This window comes from Euphorbia lathyris, chromosome 5 (genome assembly GCF_963576675.1).
Source record: "Euphorbia lathyris chromosome 5, ddEupLath1.1, whole genome shotgun sequence".
NCBI lineage: Eukaryota > Viridiplantae > Streptophyta > Magnoliopsida > Malpighiales > Euphorbiaceae > Euphorbia > Euphorbia lathyris.
Window position 1 is genome coordinate 56,159,397 of NC_088914.1, and position 16,173 is coordinate 56,175,569.

Consider the following 16,173-nt stretch of genomic DNA (forward strand, 5'->3'; position numbering starts at 1 on the left):
GAAAGAAAGGTACTTCAAATTTCGAGATCGGCTGAGTCAAAATTCGACCTGATAGAACTCGGTTCAAGCTCCAAAATCGGAACATTAATGAATTAAGCCTGATTTTCGACACGAAAGTGCGAACAATTTCGATTATTTTTTAATTGATATATATTTCATTAATTTTTAATTTAAAATAAAATAATGAGATAAGATACCATAATAGATCTATAAATTTTTGGAAAGTGTCAATTTAGGTTTCATATACAAAATAACGTCAATACATGCTTAACATTAAAAAAAATACAAATTTAAGTCCCTATAACGGAACGTGACACGTCATTCATATTATTCCGTTAAGTTCTGTCAATTGTATGTAAGGAGAGAAATCAAAACTTAACGGAGTAATATGAATTACGTATCACATTTCGTTATCAAGATTTAAATTAGTACTTTTTTAAACATTAAGCCTACATTTATACTATTTTTGTACGTAGAATCTATATTGATACTTTTCCAAAAATCTTAAACCTATTTTGACACCTTATGCCTAAAATAATTAATGATCAGAAGGAAAAGAAAATTAGTAATAACTTTCATCTAGTTTTTTTGGAAACAACTTTCAACTAGTTAGAATTCATAAGATCCACACACACAAAAAAAATACTTAGGATCTGTTTGGCTACTTACTGTTTGTTGTTCCTGTTTGCTGGTTGTTGTTTCTGTTTACTGGTTGCCTTTGGAAAAAAAAAACTGTTTTTCCAAAAAACTGAGATTCCATGCTTTTGTAAAAAGCTACTTTACAGTTGTAAAAGGTAAACAGAAAGTGTCTAACCAAACACCTAAACTCTGCCTTTTAAAATGAAAAGGCAAACAGGAGGTGAAAAGTAGGTAAACAAACACCCTTTTAATTCCTTTGGAGCTTTGACAAATCCAAAAATTAGGAATTAAAAGTTGAAAACACAAATCTAAAAACTAATACGTTTTTTTGTTAAAAAAAACTAATATGTTTCTCAGGTTAAGTTTTTTATCTATTTTGTCATCCACACCAGTAATACTAACTGTCACTGTACATATGCAGTAGTAAAACCAAGATTTCAAATTAAGGGCATGAAAATATAAGCACTTATTAGGGGTAGAAAAATTACACATCATCTGATTACACGTTATGAAAATCGACACATCATTGCGTTTAGCTTAATAGGTAAATAGTCATTTTTTTCTTGACATATAAATTTCTTAGGTTGGTTTATAGAGTTGACATGTTAACTTGAAAAATGACACTAAATAAGACAAATATTTCAATTATTATCGTATGTATCGTGTTTTGACATCTCAAGTTAATTAATAAAGGTCATAAAATTATAATTATTATCATTTCCAAACACAACATTAACTTTTTAGGTGTCAACTGTGATTACTTTGTTTAAAACAAAGTAACCATAGCTGACACCTACTTTTTTTTTTTTTTATATATTTTTATATGTCATATCTAATAGAGTTAGTAAAATCACAAGTGATTTGTAAATACATTATACAAGCCCAACATTATATTAGCACACTTTTGGATGATAAAAATTCACCTACTAAATATTATAAATATTATTATATCCTTATAACTCCATTAAAATATGTAAATAATAAAAGTATATATGATCCGAAAGCATGACACGAAATCGACATTAATCAGATTAGTTTGACACGATTATGAGGGAGAATTTCTTTTATGTTGGATTACGGTTGACTTATTTTAACAAGACATAAACACGAACTAACCCGACAATTATCATCCCTAAAATTTATATATAAAATAAAGTTCGTTTAGTAAATGAAATAAGCAAAGTTCAAAAATAAAAGGTGTAATATAACACAATTAAATTTAATAATGAAGATTTATATACATAAAAAATCTCAAAAACTTAAGGAGAGCAATTGCCACCTTATACATGTACATACGTAAGCAACTCTGTTGTTAATAAAGCCATTTTCGATTTGTGAGTTTTTTTTCCACTACCAGCAGTAACTACTGTTCTTAGAGCTCGGCCACAACAGGTGATTGGTTCTTGTTTTTGTTTTTTTTTTTAATCCTTTAAACTAATATGAAGTATGTTATAGGTTTTTGTTAACTTATGAAATTTTTCGATGATAATACTATTTAGTAATAGTTGAAGTATTCACCACAGTGGTAAATATTTTATGAATGATAAGTAAATTAGCAATTGTAAAAATAATATATGTTATACTATTGTAAGTATGAAATCAAATAGCAAAATACAAAAATACTTAGAGATACACAATATTATTACATGAACACTTCTATATAATTAAAGTAAAGAAAAATAAAAATAAAAAGATCTCCTACAGTCTATATTGAAGGATTGACGTGTAAGAATAATAGACAAAATATTGATGTACTAATGAAGAGCTTCAAATGAAAAAACATAACATAAGCGTCTTACAAAAAAAAAATGCATTTATTGAAGGGTTAATTACAAATAGATCCCATGTCATTACACGGATTTGCAGATGTGTACTTGTGGCATTTTTCTTTACAAATGCAACCATTTAGTTGAAAAAATTTGCATTTTTTTCACTTTGCCAAATTGGCTGATAACGACATCAAAATGGAAATTTTCAAAAATTAAAGTTGTTTAGTAACATACTTACTATACAACCATATTTTTTTATTTTTTAAAATCATTTTTTGAGTTTTCTCTGTCTAACATTAACTTTCTCTCTCATAAAAAACAATACCTAAATGAACTCAAACCTAAAAATTTGAAGAATTAAATTTGCTTAAAATATCATTTAATGCTTGAAAGTTTTCATTTCGAGGCTGTTATCAGTCAGATTCTGATAAAGTGAGTCCAAATGCAAATTTTTGCAAACTACATGGTTGCGTTTGAAAAAAAAAATGCCACAAGTACTCATTTGCAAATCGGCGAAATCACAGAACATCTATATGGAATTAACCTTTTATTGAATGAAGTCTCTCATAAACAAAAAGACCTCTAAATCAAGTAAATAATTCAATTAAATAAAAACATCCGAAAATAATAAACGCAATTCATCAATAAATATTTAACAAGGGTCAAAGTGAATTATAACGGAGAAAAAAATTAAAACATTTTTTATTCTGATCACCGTCTAGATGTTACCGAGACTGCCAAAAAAAACCAAAACACTCCTAATTGGAACAGATTCACAATTTGAGTGTCTAGACGGGTTTTCTTTAAACATTGAATAAAATTGATCTTGTTCATATGTTAAAGTATAAAATTTCTAAATGTGTGGTCTAAAAGATTAAGATACTAAATCAGTTTAATATCTAATCCGGTTTTCAATTCTGAAAATAAAAATGTAGCTGTGATTAAAATAATTACCTCGGAACCAGAAAAAGATTATATATAAATGAGCCCTTGTAAATGGGGACAAATTCATACGTTTTGAAGGAAATGTGATAGCTGTATAGGATAGGATGAAATGATTATAAAAATAATATTTGGATGCAGCAAGAAGGAATCTTATGATGACTGGTTTCGATATCAGTCCGCGTATGTAATGAATAGACATACGATCCGATAGGAATAAACACAAAATCATGTATCAACTATGAACTCAAATACGCACTTGCAATTCCTATAACTGCTGCTGCAGCCTGCTCTCTCTCTCTCTCTGTGAAATCTCAATATGGCTTTCAACTCCCAATTCTTGAAGAAAGCACTGCACAAATCCAAATCTCACTTTCTTCGCCACCATAAGATCTCTTTCTCTACTTCCTCTTCTGCTGCTGCCGCCGATGCTTCTCTTCCTCACCTTCCGCCCTTCGATTATCAACCTCACCCCTACAAGGGACCATTGGCGGATGAGGTTCTCCAGAAACGGAAGAGGTTTTTGGGGCCTTCTCTTTTCCACTACTATCAAAAGCCTGTGAGTCACTTTCATTTTTATAATCAATCACTTCTTTCTGTTTCTATGATCACAATCTATGCCTGACTGACTGACTATTACTGTATAGCTGAATATTGTAGAAGGGAAAATGCAATATTTGTTTGATGAAAATGGGCGGCGGTATCTTGACGCGTTTGCTGGAATTGTGACGGTTTCTTGTGGGCATTGTCATCCTGATGTTTTGAATGCTATTATGGACCAGTGCAAGCTTCTACAGCATGCTACTACTATCTACTTGCACCACGCCATTGCTGATTTTGCTGAGGAATTAGCCGCCAAGATGCCAGGAAACTTGAAGGTTAATCTCAACTTTATAATTGGCACTACATTTAGTTGCATAAATGTTTCACTATAATCACAATTAAAGAAAAATCAACTTGTGCCATCTGGCTAACACCAGAATGGAAAGACACCACTGTCAATCCTGATTTGAATGTGTCAAGAGATCATATTGAAGAGTGATTTTGAATTTTGTCTGGTTTAAGGATTCTATTACTCTAGATGGAGCCATTTCCTGTACTAGAAATATTATCTGACTTATGGATGGCATGCCATTATGTTTATTTAAGGTGGTTGATGTGAGAAATGACATGCAAGACTAACTTTTAGCCATTTGATTAACCAAAACCTAAAGTTCAGAGTTTAATGAGAATTACTATTTTTCTGGCATGAACTGCAATGGAAAAAATTTATAAGTTGGATCACCGTATGTGCATATAAACTCTTCGTCAATCGTTCATTTTTTTGGAAGATAATCATTAATGATTTTGGTCTCATTGTTTTCAATTTACTTGTGGAGATGCAGGTTGTGTATTTTGTGAATTCTGGGTCAGAAGCAAATGAATTAGCCATGCTAATGGCCAGACTATATAGTGGTAATCTAGAGATGATTTCTTTGCGAAATGCATATCATGGTGGAAGTTCTAGTACAATTGGATTAACTGCTTTAAACACGTGGAAATACCCTATACCACAGGTTTGTTTATTTTCTAAACTGTACCCTTAAGACAATTCATCCCCCATATTCGCATATGGTTTGCTTCTTAATATGCTATAATTTATTGATTTGGCGAATTTTGAATGGGATTCCTTTTAGCAGGAGCACACTATTATAATCATGTTAAATGCTCAAACTTGTCCTTTAATATGATGTTGAGAACCATGAAAATCGGGATGTGTAGCTTTGATCCTTCCTAGAGCAAGCATTGCTGATAGCCATATCTTCCCCTCGATCCCCTTGTTTTCAAGTTCCTAGTCATAACTATGTGTCAAATTTCACTATGCAATTTGTTGTTATTTCTAATAGAATCATACAGTAAAGTTTTCCACATTTCCTGGCGGTTTACAGATTATTCAGATCATTTTAATCTCACATACTGACCAAGAAAAGTCTATTGTTGATGATTTTCCGTCCACAAGTGATTTAGTTGCCCCACCCTTATATTGGAACACGGAAACAGCTATGGTTGAGATTTCTGGCTTAATGATGAACTGTGTGCCAAAAAGAACTGTGAAATTGTTAGATTCTTCTTCATCAGCAACTATCTTTCTTAGTCTCTGCTCTTGCAAATAAGTGTTAAATGAAAAAAATGTAATTGATCTTCTTTAGTGGTTTAATTTCCTTCAGAAAACCGATGTATGAAAACGGAGACTGTTTAAGGCTCTTGTTCAGACCCAAAAGAAGAGAACATATGTCCTAGGCTTTGTTATTCGAGATCCCATACATCAAGACATGTGGTTCCATAAAGTTTCATTTTCTTACACCTCTTATGATTATGAAATTCTCACCTTATAGGGGCAATTGGTAAGACATGCCATTAAGTCTAAACGATTAAATGTTGCAGGGTGAAATTCATCATGTTATTAACCCAGATCCTTACCGAGGGATCTTTGGATCTGATCCCACTGGGTATGCCAAAGATGTGCAAGATCACATTGAATATGGAACTTCAGGAAAAGTTGCTGGATTTATAGCTGAAACAATTCAGGTTGGCGTTCAATGTTGCCATTTTTTTTTCAGTTATGAATTCAACCTTCTTTTTCTCTAATATTTAATGGTTAACTTTAGGGAGTTGGAGGAACAGTTGAATTAGCCCCTGGATACTTGAAAATGGTTTATGACATTGTGCGCAAGGCTGGTGGTGTCTGCATTGCTGATGAAGTGCAAACTGGATTTGGTCGTACGGGAAGCAACTACTGGGGTTTTGAGACACAAGGTGTCATTCCTGACATAGTTACCATGGCAAAGGTCTGTATAATCTCTCTTTTTAAGTTTTATATTTTAGTTTTCTTTAGATATTCCATGTTTGAGTGTCTTAACATTCACTGCTTTCTGATTCTTGTTGGTCAGCCCTTAACATATTACTAGAATCTCTCAGGGCATCGGTAATGGTTTACCGTTAGGAGCAGTAGTGACGACACCAGAAATAGCAAATGTGATGGCTCAGAAAATCCAATTCAACACGTTTGGTGGGAATCCAGTCTGTTCTGCTGGTGGACTTGCTGTATTAAGAGTTATTGACAAGGAAAAACGTCAAGAACACTGTGCCAATGTTGGTTCCCATTTGATTAGCCGCTTGAAACATCTTCAGCAAAGACATGATTGTAATTTCATTCGACTTTGCATCTCCAAATGAATTTTTTTGTTTGCTCTCTCTCTCACTCTATATATATATATATAGAGAGAGAGAGAGAGAGAGTGAGAGAGAGAAAGTTCAGCCTAATTATTAAACATCTGTTGTCTCAATCGTCAAATTGCTTGAAATTTTAGAACACTAGTGAACCTCTATTTTTGGCATTTTTTGCTACTTTTTCTAATAGAATACCTTTTGCATTCTAGGTTTGTCTAGTTGAGTGTTTTATTTTTATGGTATATCTCAATAAGACCTATTGGGAAAAACAGAATCAACATGCACATTTTAGAGCCTTATAGAATCCATGAGCGAGAGTAGTCTTGCTCCTGTGAACATTTGAGATCAAGAAGACAAGTGTGATCCTTATTGACCTCTCCTAGGACTTTTGGTGTTTCCTTGAATTTTACACCTGACCAGTTTAATTATTACTGCTGCAGTAATGCAAATGTGCTGTAAACTCTTGTTGTTTGAAAATATCTCGTGTTTTCATATTTTTGTATTTTCCTATCAGTGATTGGAGATGTAAGAGGAAGGGGTTTAATGGTTGGAATAGAACTCGTGACTGACAGAAAGGAGAAGACACCTGCGAAGGCAGAAACAGCAGTTTTATTTGAGAAACTTAGAGGTATTGAGACACTGCTTCACAAATAAAAGATAGAAAAGCGATATACTTTCAAATATCAAATGTTTTTCTCATATATATTGTAATTGCAGAGCTTGGCATCCTAGTTGGGAAGGGCGGACTACATGGCAATGTTTTTCGGATAAAACCACCTATGTGTTTCACGAAAGATGATGCAGGTACACTTCTAAAAAGAAAAAGTAATTTAAACCAAAAGAAACAAATAATGGATGTAAAATAGATTAATGTGCAGATTTTAATAGCAAAATGACATTAATAATGTTCGAATGTGCAGATTTTGTTGTGGATGCATTGGACTATTCAATGTCAAAATTGTAAGCATAAAATGTTGAGCAAGGGCTGGGAGAAGCATGTAATGTTCAACTCAAATATGTTATTTTCAATAAAATCAAGCAATTTTCTAGAATATTATATTTATAGCTTATTGCTTGTCTCCTGAAATAGTTTTTGTTCCTGTCTATGGGATTCCTTTTCCTCTTTTTTTTTTTTCATTTTCATTTCTGTGTATACATGCAATATGCTGTGAAGAATTTAATTATGTTGTTGTTAAAGTCAATGATAAGCAGAAGATCTATATAAACTGTAAGAAAGAAGATTTGGAGGAATATCTTATGGCCATTTAATATTTCTATATTCGTTCTAACAGTTGCTCAGATCACAAGATTTTTCGTTTATTCTACAAATAATGGAATAAAGGTGAGGAAGATGTACTTTGGTGTCTGTCATGCCTACTTTGCAAACATGAAATTTTAAATCCAACTCAGTCAGAAATTCAGTTAAATCACATTGGATTCTTTTATTTAATTTGGAGCATAATTTTTTGTACGTCAATGTGTAATGGAGTGCTGAATCCTAAATTTTCCCAATAATCGATTGCTAAACCAATAATCAGTGGACATATGACACAATGCATAATACATTTATGTACTCATTTACGCTAATTCACAAGGGAATTTAAATAAGATTGATACATTTATAGGGTAAATTACACAATAGTCACGATTAACAAATTATTTATAAGTGTCTCAAACTCTTAAAGAAAAAATTTATTTAAATGTCAGATTTGATGATTTTTTTTAAACTGTTTTTTCCCTTCAATTGATTAACTGAAAATTTTACAAAAACAAAAATAAAGTTATGATATTCGGATATTTTAAGATTTAAAATTATATAATGATAAAACACATAAAAAGGATTTTCATAATTGTAAATAAAAATTAAAATCTGATTTTCGATATAATTTCCTCATATTTATAAGACATTAGTATATATGAATTGATTAAACAGTAGACAAGTAAACAAGGTCAGATGATAAGTAAACCAACCCTTTTCCGTTGGGTTTTTTTGGGACTAGAAAATAGAAGAAAAGTATTTAAATAAAAATTGTTATTTGATCAACGTTCTACCCAATGAAAACTGTACATCATATGTCTATTATATAGGCGTATAAGCAACTTAAAAGGTGAAAAATCACCAATAATATCAAACCATGATCCCACTAACAAATTGAATTAAGCAACTAAACTAAGATTATGAAAATAGGACAAGTTTAACTACTTCCCATCATCATTCTATTATTGGAGCATCTCTCTCTCCAAACCTTTATATTAGTGCACTTCTCTCCAAATCGATTTTGTTGATGCACTTCTCACCAATCTTAAATCATCTCCCTCTATTATCATATTTGTGAAGCACTTCTCTTCACAATCACTGCACGATGCACTTTTCTTTACAATTAATAGTTGTTGATGTATTTTATCATCAACTTTTAGTCCATTTGTCATCAAGTGATCTCTGAAAGAACTTGAACCTACAAAGTTTCTCCTGAGTCTGCTTGTTCCAACCAACCGAACCAGCTTTCCTCGCCCAACGCTTTCTCTTGTTTCTCGAAAACTGCAAATCTGATTCTAAATATGATTTCAAAACTGTTTGTCCCTTTGCTTCAATGCTTTTCCCGATTATATCACTTTCTCTAATGTTGCAACCACGCATCGATCGCCAATTTCTCCTTCTCCTTGCTCGGCTTCATCATTCTTCTCCAAAATTTGATTACTTGCCCCTACTAAAGTCTTCCTATCTCCTTGTGCTACTTCATTATGTATCACCACATTCTCCACTATATTTTCACATGAATCTCCACTTTGTGGCTAATGCAAAGTGACGTCCGCAGCAGACAACATTCTTACTGTGCTTTCAATTATATCGGATATAAGAATAGCCTCTCCAACACTCACAAGTTCCTCAAGATCCTTAATGCTTTGATACCATTTCTTGGGTTTTTTGGACTAGAAAATAAAAAAAAAGTATTTGAATAAAAATTGTTATTTGATCAACATTCTATACAATGAAAACCGTGCATCATATGCTTATTATATAAGCTTATAAGTAACTTAAAAGGAAAAAAATCAACAATAATATCAAACCATGATTCCACTGACAAATTGATTTAAACAACTAAACTAAGACCATGAAAATAGGACACGTTTAACAACTTATTTTGAATCATTCTAACATTTTCATCATATTTCTATTGGTCTGATGGCTACACTAATATTTCGGTTGGAAGCACATAAAGAAGCTATTTACAGATTGAAACAAAAGAGAACAAAAAATACCTTATTTACAAGACATGTTTTCAAGATACAAAAAAGAAGAGAACATTCAGCAAAAATTTACATGAAACTTTTCCAGTGAAGAACTAAGAACATCACTTATCATTGTGACAATAATACAGGGAATTATAATAATAGTGGGCTGAAAACAAAAGGATACAGAAAATTTGATTCAATGATCAAATGGCTACTTACATGTACAACTCCTCAATTGTGGAGGCTGCTAAAAAAATGTCAGCAGCTTGATTTTTGTATGCTTATGTTTTTACAACATCATTACCAAAAGGCACACCTTTGGCTGCCACAACATGGCTCTGTTGATGTTTATCCCAGATTTTCCACTTGTTCTAATTGCACTTCTAATGCCACATTAAGCAGGTTCCCGAGGCCGATTCAACCACACCGAACTCAGCGCTCGTAATCTTTGGAAGTACTCCCCCAAAGACAGAAGACCTCTAGCTGCCTGGCGTATTGTTAAAATCGACAACATTTGCTGCAGAGCTGTCTGGCGTAAATGGTCTGCCTATTTTGATTTGTTAAAAGAAAAAAAGTTCCTTCTCAGTAAACATCGAGTGACTAAGAAAATTATGAAGAAAGTGAGAGAGATATTTATTGAGTGACTAAGAATTTCAAAAGCATTTGAGGAAGCAGAGGATAGCTGATATTTACCTGCTGCACAAAGCGAACCAGACCTTCCAACTTCTCCATAGCAGTATCCATCTGTGGCATATGACTTGCTTCACCCAGTCGATCACCCGCTACAGTCATAGCTAGAGTTTGCTGGAGTTTTTCCATACCCTGTGAAAGAGCATCTTCTGCTTGCTGGCATGATTGTCTAAGGTTGCACACATTCAGAACTTGTTGCTCTGTCAAGGGCTCAAGCTGAGGCCCAAGAACCTGTCATCAAAACCTTAAAAATACATCTCAGAATAAAGTTGGATCCCAAATTCATGAAAAATATGACAGCAAATTCGAATAAAGAAATGCAACATAAAGACATTAAATTCACTCTGACTAATTCAAGAATCAGTTTAATTTAAGAACCGAAACATATGAATACCATAACACTAACAAGCCAATTCTTTTTTAAAACGTCTGAAGCAATGTGATCAAGAAACACACAATGTGATCAAGAAACACACATTTATAAGTATACTGATAACAAATACTTCATGGATTTGAAGGGAAAGTTTGTGAATTTGTGACTGCGCCCAGTCAAAATTTCTGAAGTAATATGATTAGTGAACTACATATAAGATAAAAGAAATGCCTAAACAAGTGTATTTTTACTTGTGCTAGAAGAAACCCAAAACCCCTTTTTTAAAATATGGCAAAGTGTTTTTCAAAAAAAAAAAAGAAAAAAGAGGCAAAGTGAATATGTCAAGGACTAAAATAGACATACATCAAAGAGCATGCCGTTAACCAATAAAAGATCTCTCTGGTTGTTTGATTCAAGGATATTGCCCAACATTGCTTAATACAAAAGAAAAATACCAACCACAGCATTTTTATAAAATAAAGAAGTTGCGCAATTCAGATCAGTTGACCCAATAGAATTGGATTAATTATGTTATAGTTTCAACTCTTAATGTGTGCACCTGAGTAGATGTAGTCATTCTAAGAGCCTGTTGTGCAAGGTGCCCTGTTCACTAGGACACTTCTCTATTTCTGGCTCACTATAGTTATAGAACAGACCCATGCAACTTTTTTAATCTAAGTTCAAGGCTCATGCAATTAAACAACGCATAACTTTCATTTAGACATCACCTTAAGAAGCTCGGAAGGACGAAATCCTCCTATCCACAAGAAGAACCGCTCAGCAGATGTTCTCCACATGCCACACATTACATAGAAAACATCATCTTTTGCAGCGGTTGCTTTCATCCGGAAAAGTTCAGAATAGTGACCTATACCATTTTCTACAAGTATGCGGAGCTCAACATCACTTCTATGAGAATTTAGAGCAGACCTTAGCTCAATGATGTTTCTATTTTGTTCCTCCACCCAGTGTCCATACTCCAGCTCAAACGTGGCAATCCCTGCAAATTACTCAATGTTTATAGTTGAACAGAAACAATTAAAAGAAAAGAAGACAGATATGTCATCAGAAACAAACAGAAAAAAATTGATACATCAACTCTTACAGATCACGAGCATAAACTCTCATGCTAAGCAGCACCGGATAAACCGAGAAATAAACTTCATATGTAGCTCAGGTTTGATTTTTGGACAAAAAAGTTACTTATGTTGTCAGCTGAATTCTATTGTCATTTGCCTAGACTTGGGAGGAAGTCGGGATGGACGAAATGGAAAATTGAATTTGGACTTGCATATATTCATCCTCCATAAATCTGGACATATGCATGTCCAGATATATTTTCCTTTTCCATTCTTTCTCCCAACCAAACAAGGCCTCAATTTCAGAAGAAAAATGCGCATGACCTCAAGTTAAGGCTGTTATCCTGATCAGATAGTTTCTTATATTTTGGTTGCCTTTATCCTAATAACAAATGAAGACCTAAACTGAGAAGCATCGAAAAGTAACCAACTACAAACTTGAACTTAAAAGCTTATTGCATGTAGAACAACAACTATGCTAGCTAATTGCAGAAGGGAAGGTACCAAATTTATGACAAGTCAAAGCACAAATTCCCAAATATCAATTGCTAGACCAACCAATAAGTGGGAGAGACATGGAAATTCAGATAGATAAATTCATGATGTTGCCAGCATGATGAGCATACCTGAATTTATAGTTCCAGGATATCCCAGCTGACCTGTTTCTATTCCACTGCTAACATATACACCCTGCAATAAGGCACTTAATTGAGTTTATAAAAAAAAAAAAAAGGTGCTTTATTGGGTTAATAATAGCAACAGGAAAAGAACTCGTTATCTAAAAAAAATGACATTCCACATGCCTGTTGTCTAGCCCTTTCAAGCTCCTGCTCCAACTGAATTAGTTTTAGACGACTTGATTCTAACTGCTGAACATAAGCCTGAAAAAACAAATTAAATTAAATTAAATTACCACTCAACCTAATTTATTGTAGATGATCATTTTCACTGTGCAATCTGTGTGACCTTTTTGCGCAAACGGCTTTTACGTGCAGCCTCCCTGTTTTGTTTAAGACGTCTTTGTACCTGTATATATTAAAATGTAAATTTGTGAACCAAATACTCATGTACTCATGTCACTTCACAAAGAGCGCACAAACAAACTAATTACCTTGTGCCTATTTGCATTAAAAATAGACACATGAGTAGTAGAATATAGGGACTTGATAATAAAGACAGGTATCCAAAGCAGTAGAGGTAGAATCAAAAACTTAAACTTTAAATTGGACAATGAGGGAATAAAATTATTAATACAGGATAGAAGCGAGGGAGACAGAGAGATATATTGACACCGTTAGACTTGCCTTATCAATGGGTTTAGTTGCCTCTTGATCATATTTGCTAGAAGGCCCAAGAGTCCCTTGTGAAGTGTCTTCTGACTGGAGACATTATATTGCATGCTTCAGCATTCAAGTAAAAATTAAATATCCCAAACTACAGGAACTAAGTTGAAGGATAGTATGCACCTGCGTGTCCAGCTTTGTCTCTGCTGCCAAAATTATTGAATGAGTTGAATTTGGATTGCCAGGTATAAACATTGAAGCAGATGCATTTTGAATTCCATTACCCCTAAAGCTTTCTCCCCACATTCCCATCTGGTGGATAGGTTCATACATACCCATCCTTCCTGAGGGGACAAACTGTGTAGACGTAGAGTTCATGTTTCTTGACTGATACTGGAAGTAGCTCAATAAGCTTGCCAAATAACTGCAAATATGTGGTCACAAGAAGAACATAAATATCTACTGAAATTCATGCATACAAATCTCAGAGCTTTGCATATTGAATAATATCTTATGGTAGGGGTGAAAACAGAGATTTAAGAAGAAAAATGGCAGATGCAGACTGACTAATTGTAACTCAACAGCACTGCAGTTCAGAACAAAAGTTTCCTAACACCAAGCACATGAAACCCACAATGAACTGATACTGCACCAAAGTACAAATCAAATCTGTATTGAGCTTCTTTATTCAATATCTTTTTATACCATTACTTGAACATACAGATATTCAAAGGTACATGATATTTTTGTTGTATAAGGAAGGACGATTTGTCATTTCTCCAAGTTGCCTAGTTGATACCAATTCCACTAAAGGGTATAGTCTCCCAGGAAAAAGGACATGAGTGTACCCTATTGTAATTCATAAAGTTTGCAGGGGAAGGAAAGATCACAAAGCATTAAAAGTCTTCTTAGTTTATGATGTCCATGTTCATCCATAGACCACCATATCATTTCCTTCCGTATTGGATGTAACTGTATACTTCTCTGTTTATGGTGGACCTAGAAGTTTATAGTTTGACATTATTGAAAGAATATTTCAAACATTTGATGCTTTTCTACCAAATTGAAAACAAAAATGAATGATAAGGAAGAAAGAGACAGATCTAGAGACTATTAAGCCCCTGGAGAAATGAAAAGGAAAAGGATCCCAGATTTTCGTAGATTTTATACAAAGAAAAAGCAATCACCTAGAGTGAAGGAACAGATCCCATTCGTCTTACAAGCACAACACAATCAAAACACACATATCCTATGAAGACATTACTAGCCTTATAACAGTAAAAACAGTTATTATGAGCAACAACAAACAGGTGAGAGATAATGGGAATAAAAGAAAGTCAAATGGAGAAAAATCAATGTTTAAGTTACTATCATAGAGAATCATCATAAGCAGAATGAAGCAAGCAAGCAAACCCCAAAAATCCTCGAACAATTTAATTGTTTTTTTTTAACTATCACTGAAAGAGCATACACAAAGCAAAAATCTGGTAGATGACGATTCATGTTTAAAAAAGCTATAATAGCAGATGATTTTCACAAGCTCGCAATATGGTGTTTCCAGTTTGCACTGACCATAATATGTATTTCGAAAAAGTGGGAGAAAGTAGCACCTTCATTTCAACCAACTGCAGCAATCATATATAAAGAAATTTTACTTCCAAAGTCTAGTGAGGAAGTTCTAAATGAAGTAGAAATTATCAGGTTTAGCAGATGAAAAAGAAAATCCAAATCATGGTATGAGACGATTAAAAACCCAAAAAGTGAGTACAAAAATCAATACAGACAACAACAATCATTCGAATGAATCAATTCATTATTATTTCATCATGAAAACCCAATCTGAATACTTGAAATTCAAAAGAAAACATCTTCTATGCTTCTTTTTATAATCAAAACAGCAAGAAGCCAGTACTAAAAATCAGGTAACAAAAAAATAGTCCATCAAATCACCCCTCTTCGTTTGTTTATAGCACAGAAAGAAGAAAGCAGAATAAGAGAGATGTACATACATATAAGATGTATATATATAGACACGTAAAAGATGTATTTAGGCTCTTATTTCAGTTGAAATGAATTGATTATCCAATCTGGAAGATGAGCTGAACTAGTGAACAGACCCTGCCTGCTTCTTTCAGTAAGAAAACTCCAATTTCATATTCTTATCGTTGTATCTTCCACAGCAACCAAACAGATACAGATTGAAGAAGAAAAGAGAAAAAGAAAAAAAAAAGACGAACCTGAAGAAAATGAAAGCATATGAAAGTCAAAGCAGTTTCCCGCCTTGGAGAGAAGAAGGAAAAACAGAAAAAAAGAATTGAAACCCTAATGCTAATGGTGATTCTCCTTGTTCATGAAAATGGAATTCTCTCACTATCCATTCTCTCATCATCATTTCCAACAAGAATCAAATAGCAACACGACAGCTTAAAAGACACTCCCCTTTCTTCCAACTCTTCTTCTCTCCTTTTTTTTCCCCTAAATATTAGTATTATATTTTATTTCTCATATCATTCATTCATTCATATCAATTCATTTAAGAAATTATCTGGTTCCCACAATATTCATCAATTCATATCAAAACAAAAATAATTTATATTTTATTGTATAGTGTTGTTTTCCTTTTATTCTCATCAGATTAATTCTCTCCCAATTATCAATTATTTTGAAAAATAAATATATGTGTTATAAGCTCTTAATTAATAAAATTAAAGTGATAATTCAAAAAGGAAATGAAAAATAATGTTGACTTATGTTGGAAATAAGGATTCAATTATGGTATAATTAAAAAAAAAAAAAAAAAACTAAAATGGATAACACAGTGACATGCACAAACATATACTTATTATCTAAGTCCCATCATCAATTTTAATAATAAAAAACTTGCATTATTGATTAAATATATGTGGTTTTAGCTTATCGTCAGCTACAGAGAGTCAAATACTGCACATGCACTT

At 33.0% G+C, this 16,173-nt stretch overlaps 2 protein-coding genes across 4 annotated transcripts; one reads left to right on the forward strand and one right to left on the reverse strand.

Annotated features, from left to right (window-relative positions):
* The first annotated feature begins 3,428 nt into the window (after positions 1 to 3,428).
* Positions 3,429 to 7,837, forward strand: LOC136230026 (alanine--glyoxylate aminotransferase 2 homolog 1, mitochondrial). Its single transcript, XM_066018951.1, has 9 exons — positions 3,429 to 3,909; positions 3,998 to 4,228; positions 4,736 to 4,906; positions 5,775 to 5,918; positions 5,999 to 6,178; positions 6,309 to 6,534; positions 7,075 to 7,188; positions 7,278 to 7,364; positions 7,481 to 7,837. Exons 1-9 carry the CDS (start codon positions 3,670 to 3,672, stop codon positions 7,522 to 7,524), a joined length of 1,437 nt encoding a protein of 478 aa, XP_065875023.1. The 5' UTR covers positions 3,429 to 3,669; the 3' UTR covers positions 7,525 to 7,837.
* A 1,971-nt stretch (positions 7,838 to 9,808) lies between these two features.
* LOC136229588 (transcription factor TGA1) lies at positions 9,809 to 15,844 on the reverse strand. Of its 3 annotated transcripts, XM_066018470.1 has the most exons (10): positions 15,457 to 15,844; positions 14,792 to 14,844; positions 13,403 to 13,643; positions 13,241 to 13,315; positions 12,903 to 12,962; positions 12,740 to 12,817; positions 12,563 to 12,626; positions 11,586 to 11,857; positions 10,488 to 10,715; positions 9,809 to 10,341 (listed from the first exon to the last, which is right to left on the reverse strand). In XM_066018470.1, the coding sequence occupies exons 2-10, from the start codon at positions 14,833 to 14,835 to the stop codon at positions 10,189 to 10,191; spliced, it is 1,215 nt and encodes a 404-aa protein (XP_065874542.1). In that variant the 5' UTR covers positions 14,836 to 14,844; positions 15,457 to 15,844; the 3' UTR covers positions 9,809 to 10,188. The 3 variants fall into 3 exon arrangements, with proteins under 3 accessions (XP_065874542.1, XP_065874543.1, XP_065874544.1); XM_066018471.1 differs by lacking the exon at positions 14,792 to 14,844 and having other exon boundaries at positions 15,457 to 15,840; XM_066018472.1 differs by lacking the exons at positions 14,792 to 14,844; positions 15,457 to 15,844 and adding an exon at positions 15,229 to 15,429.
* Positions 15,845 to 16,173: the final 329 nt, after the last annotated feature.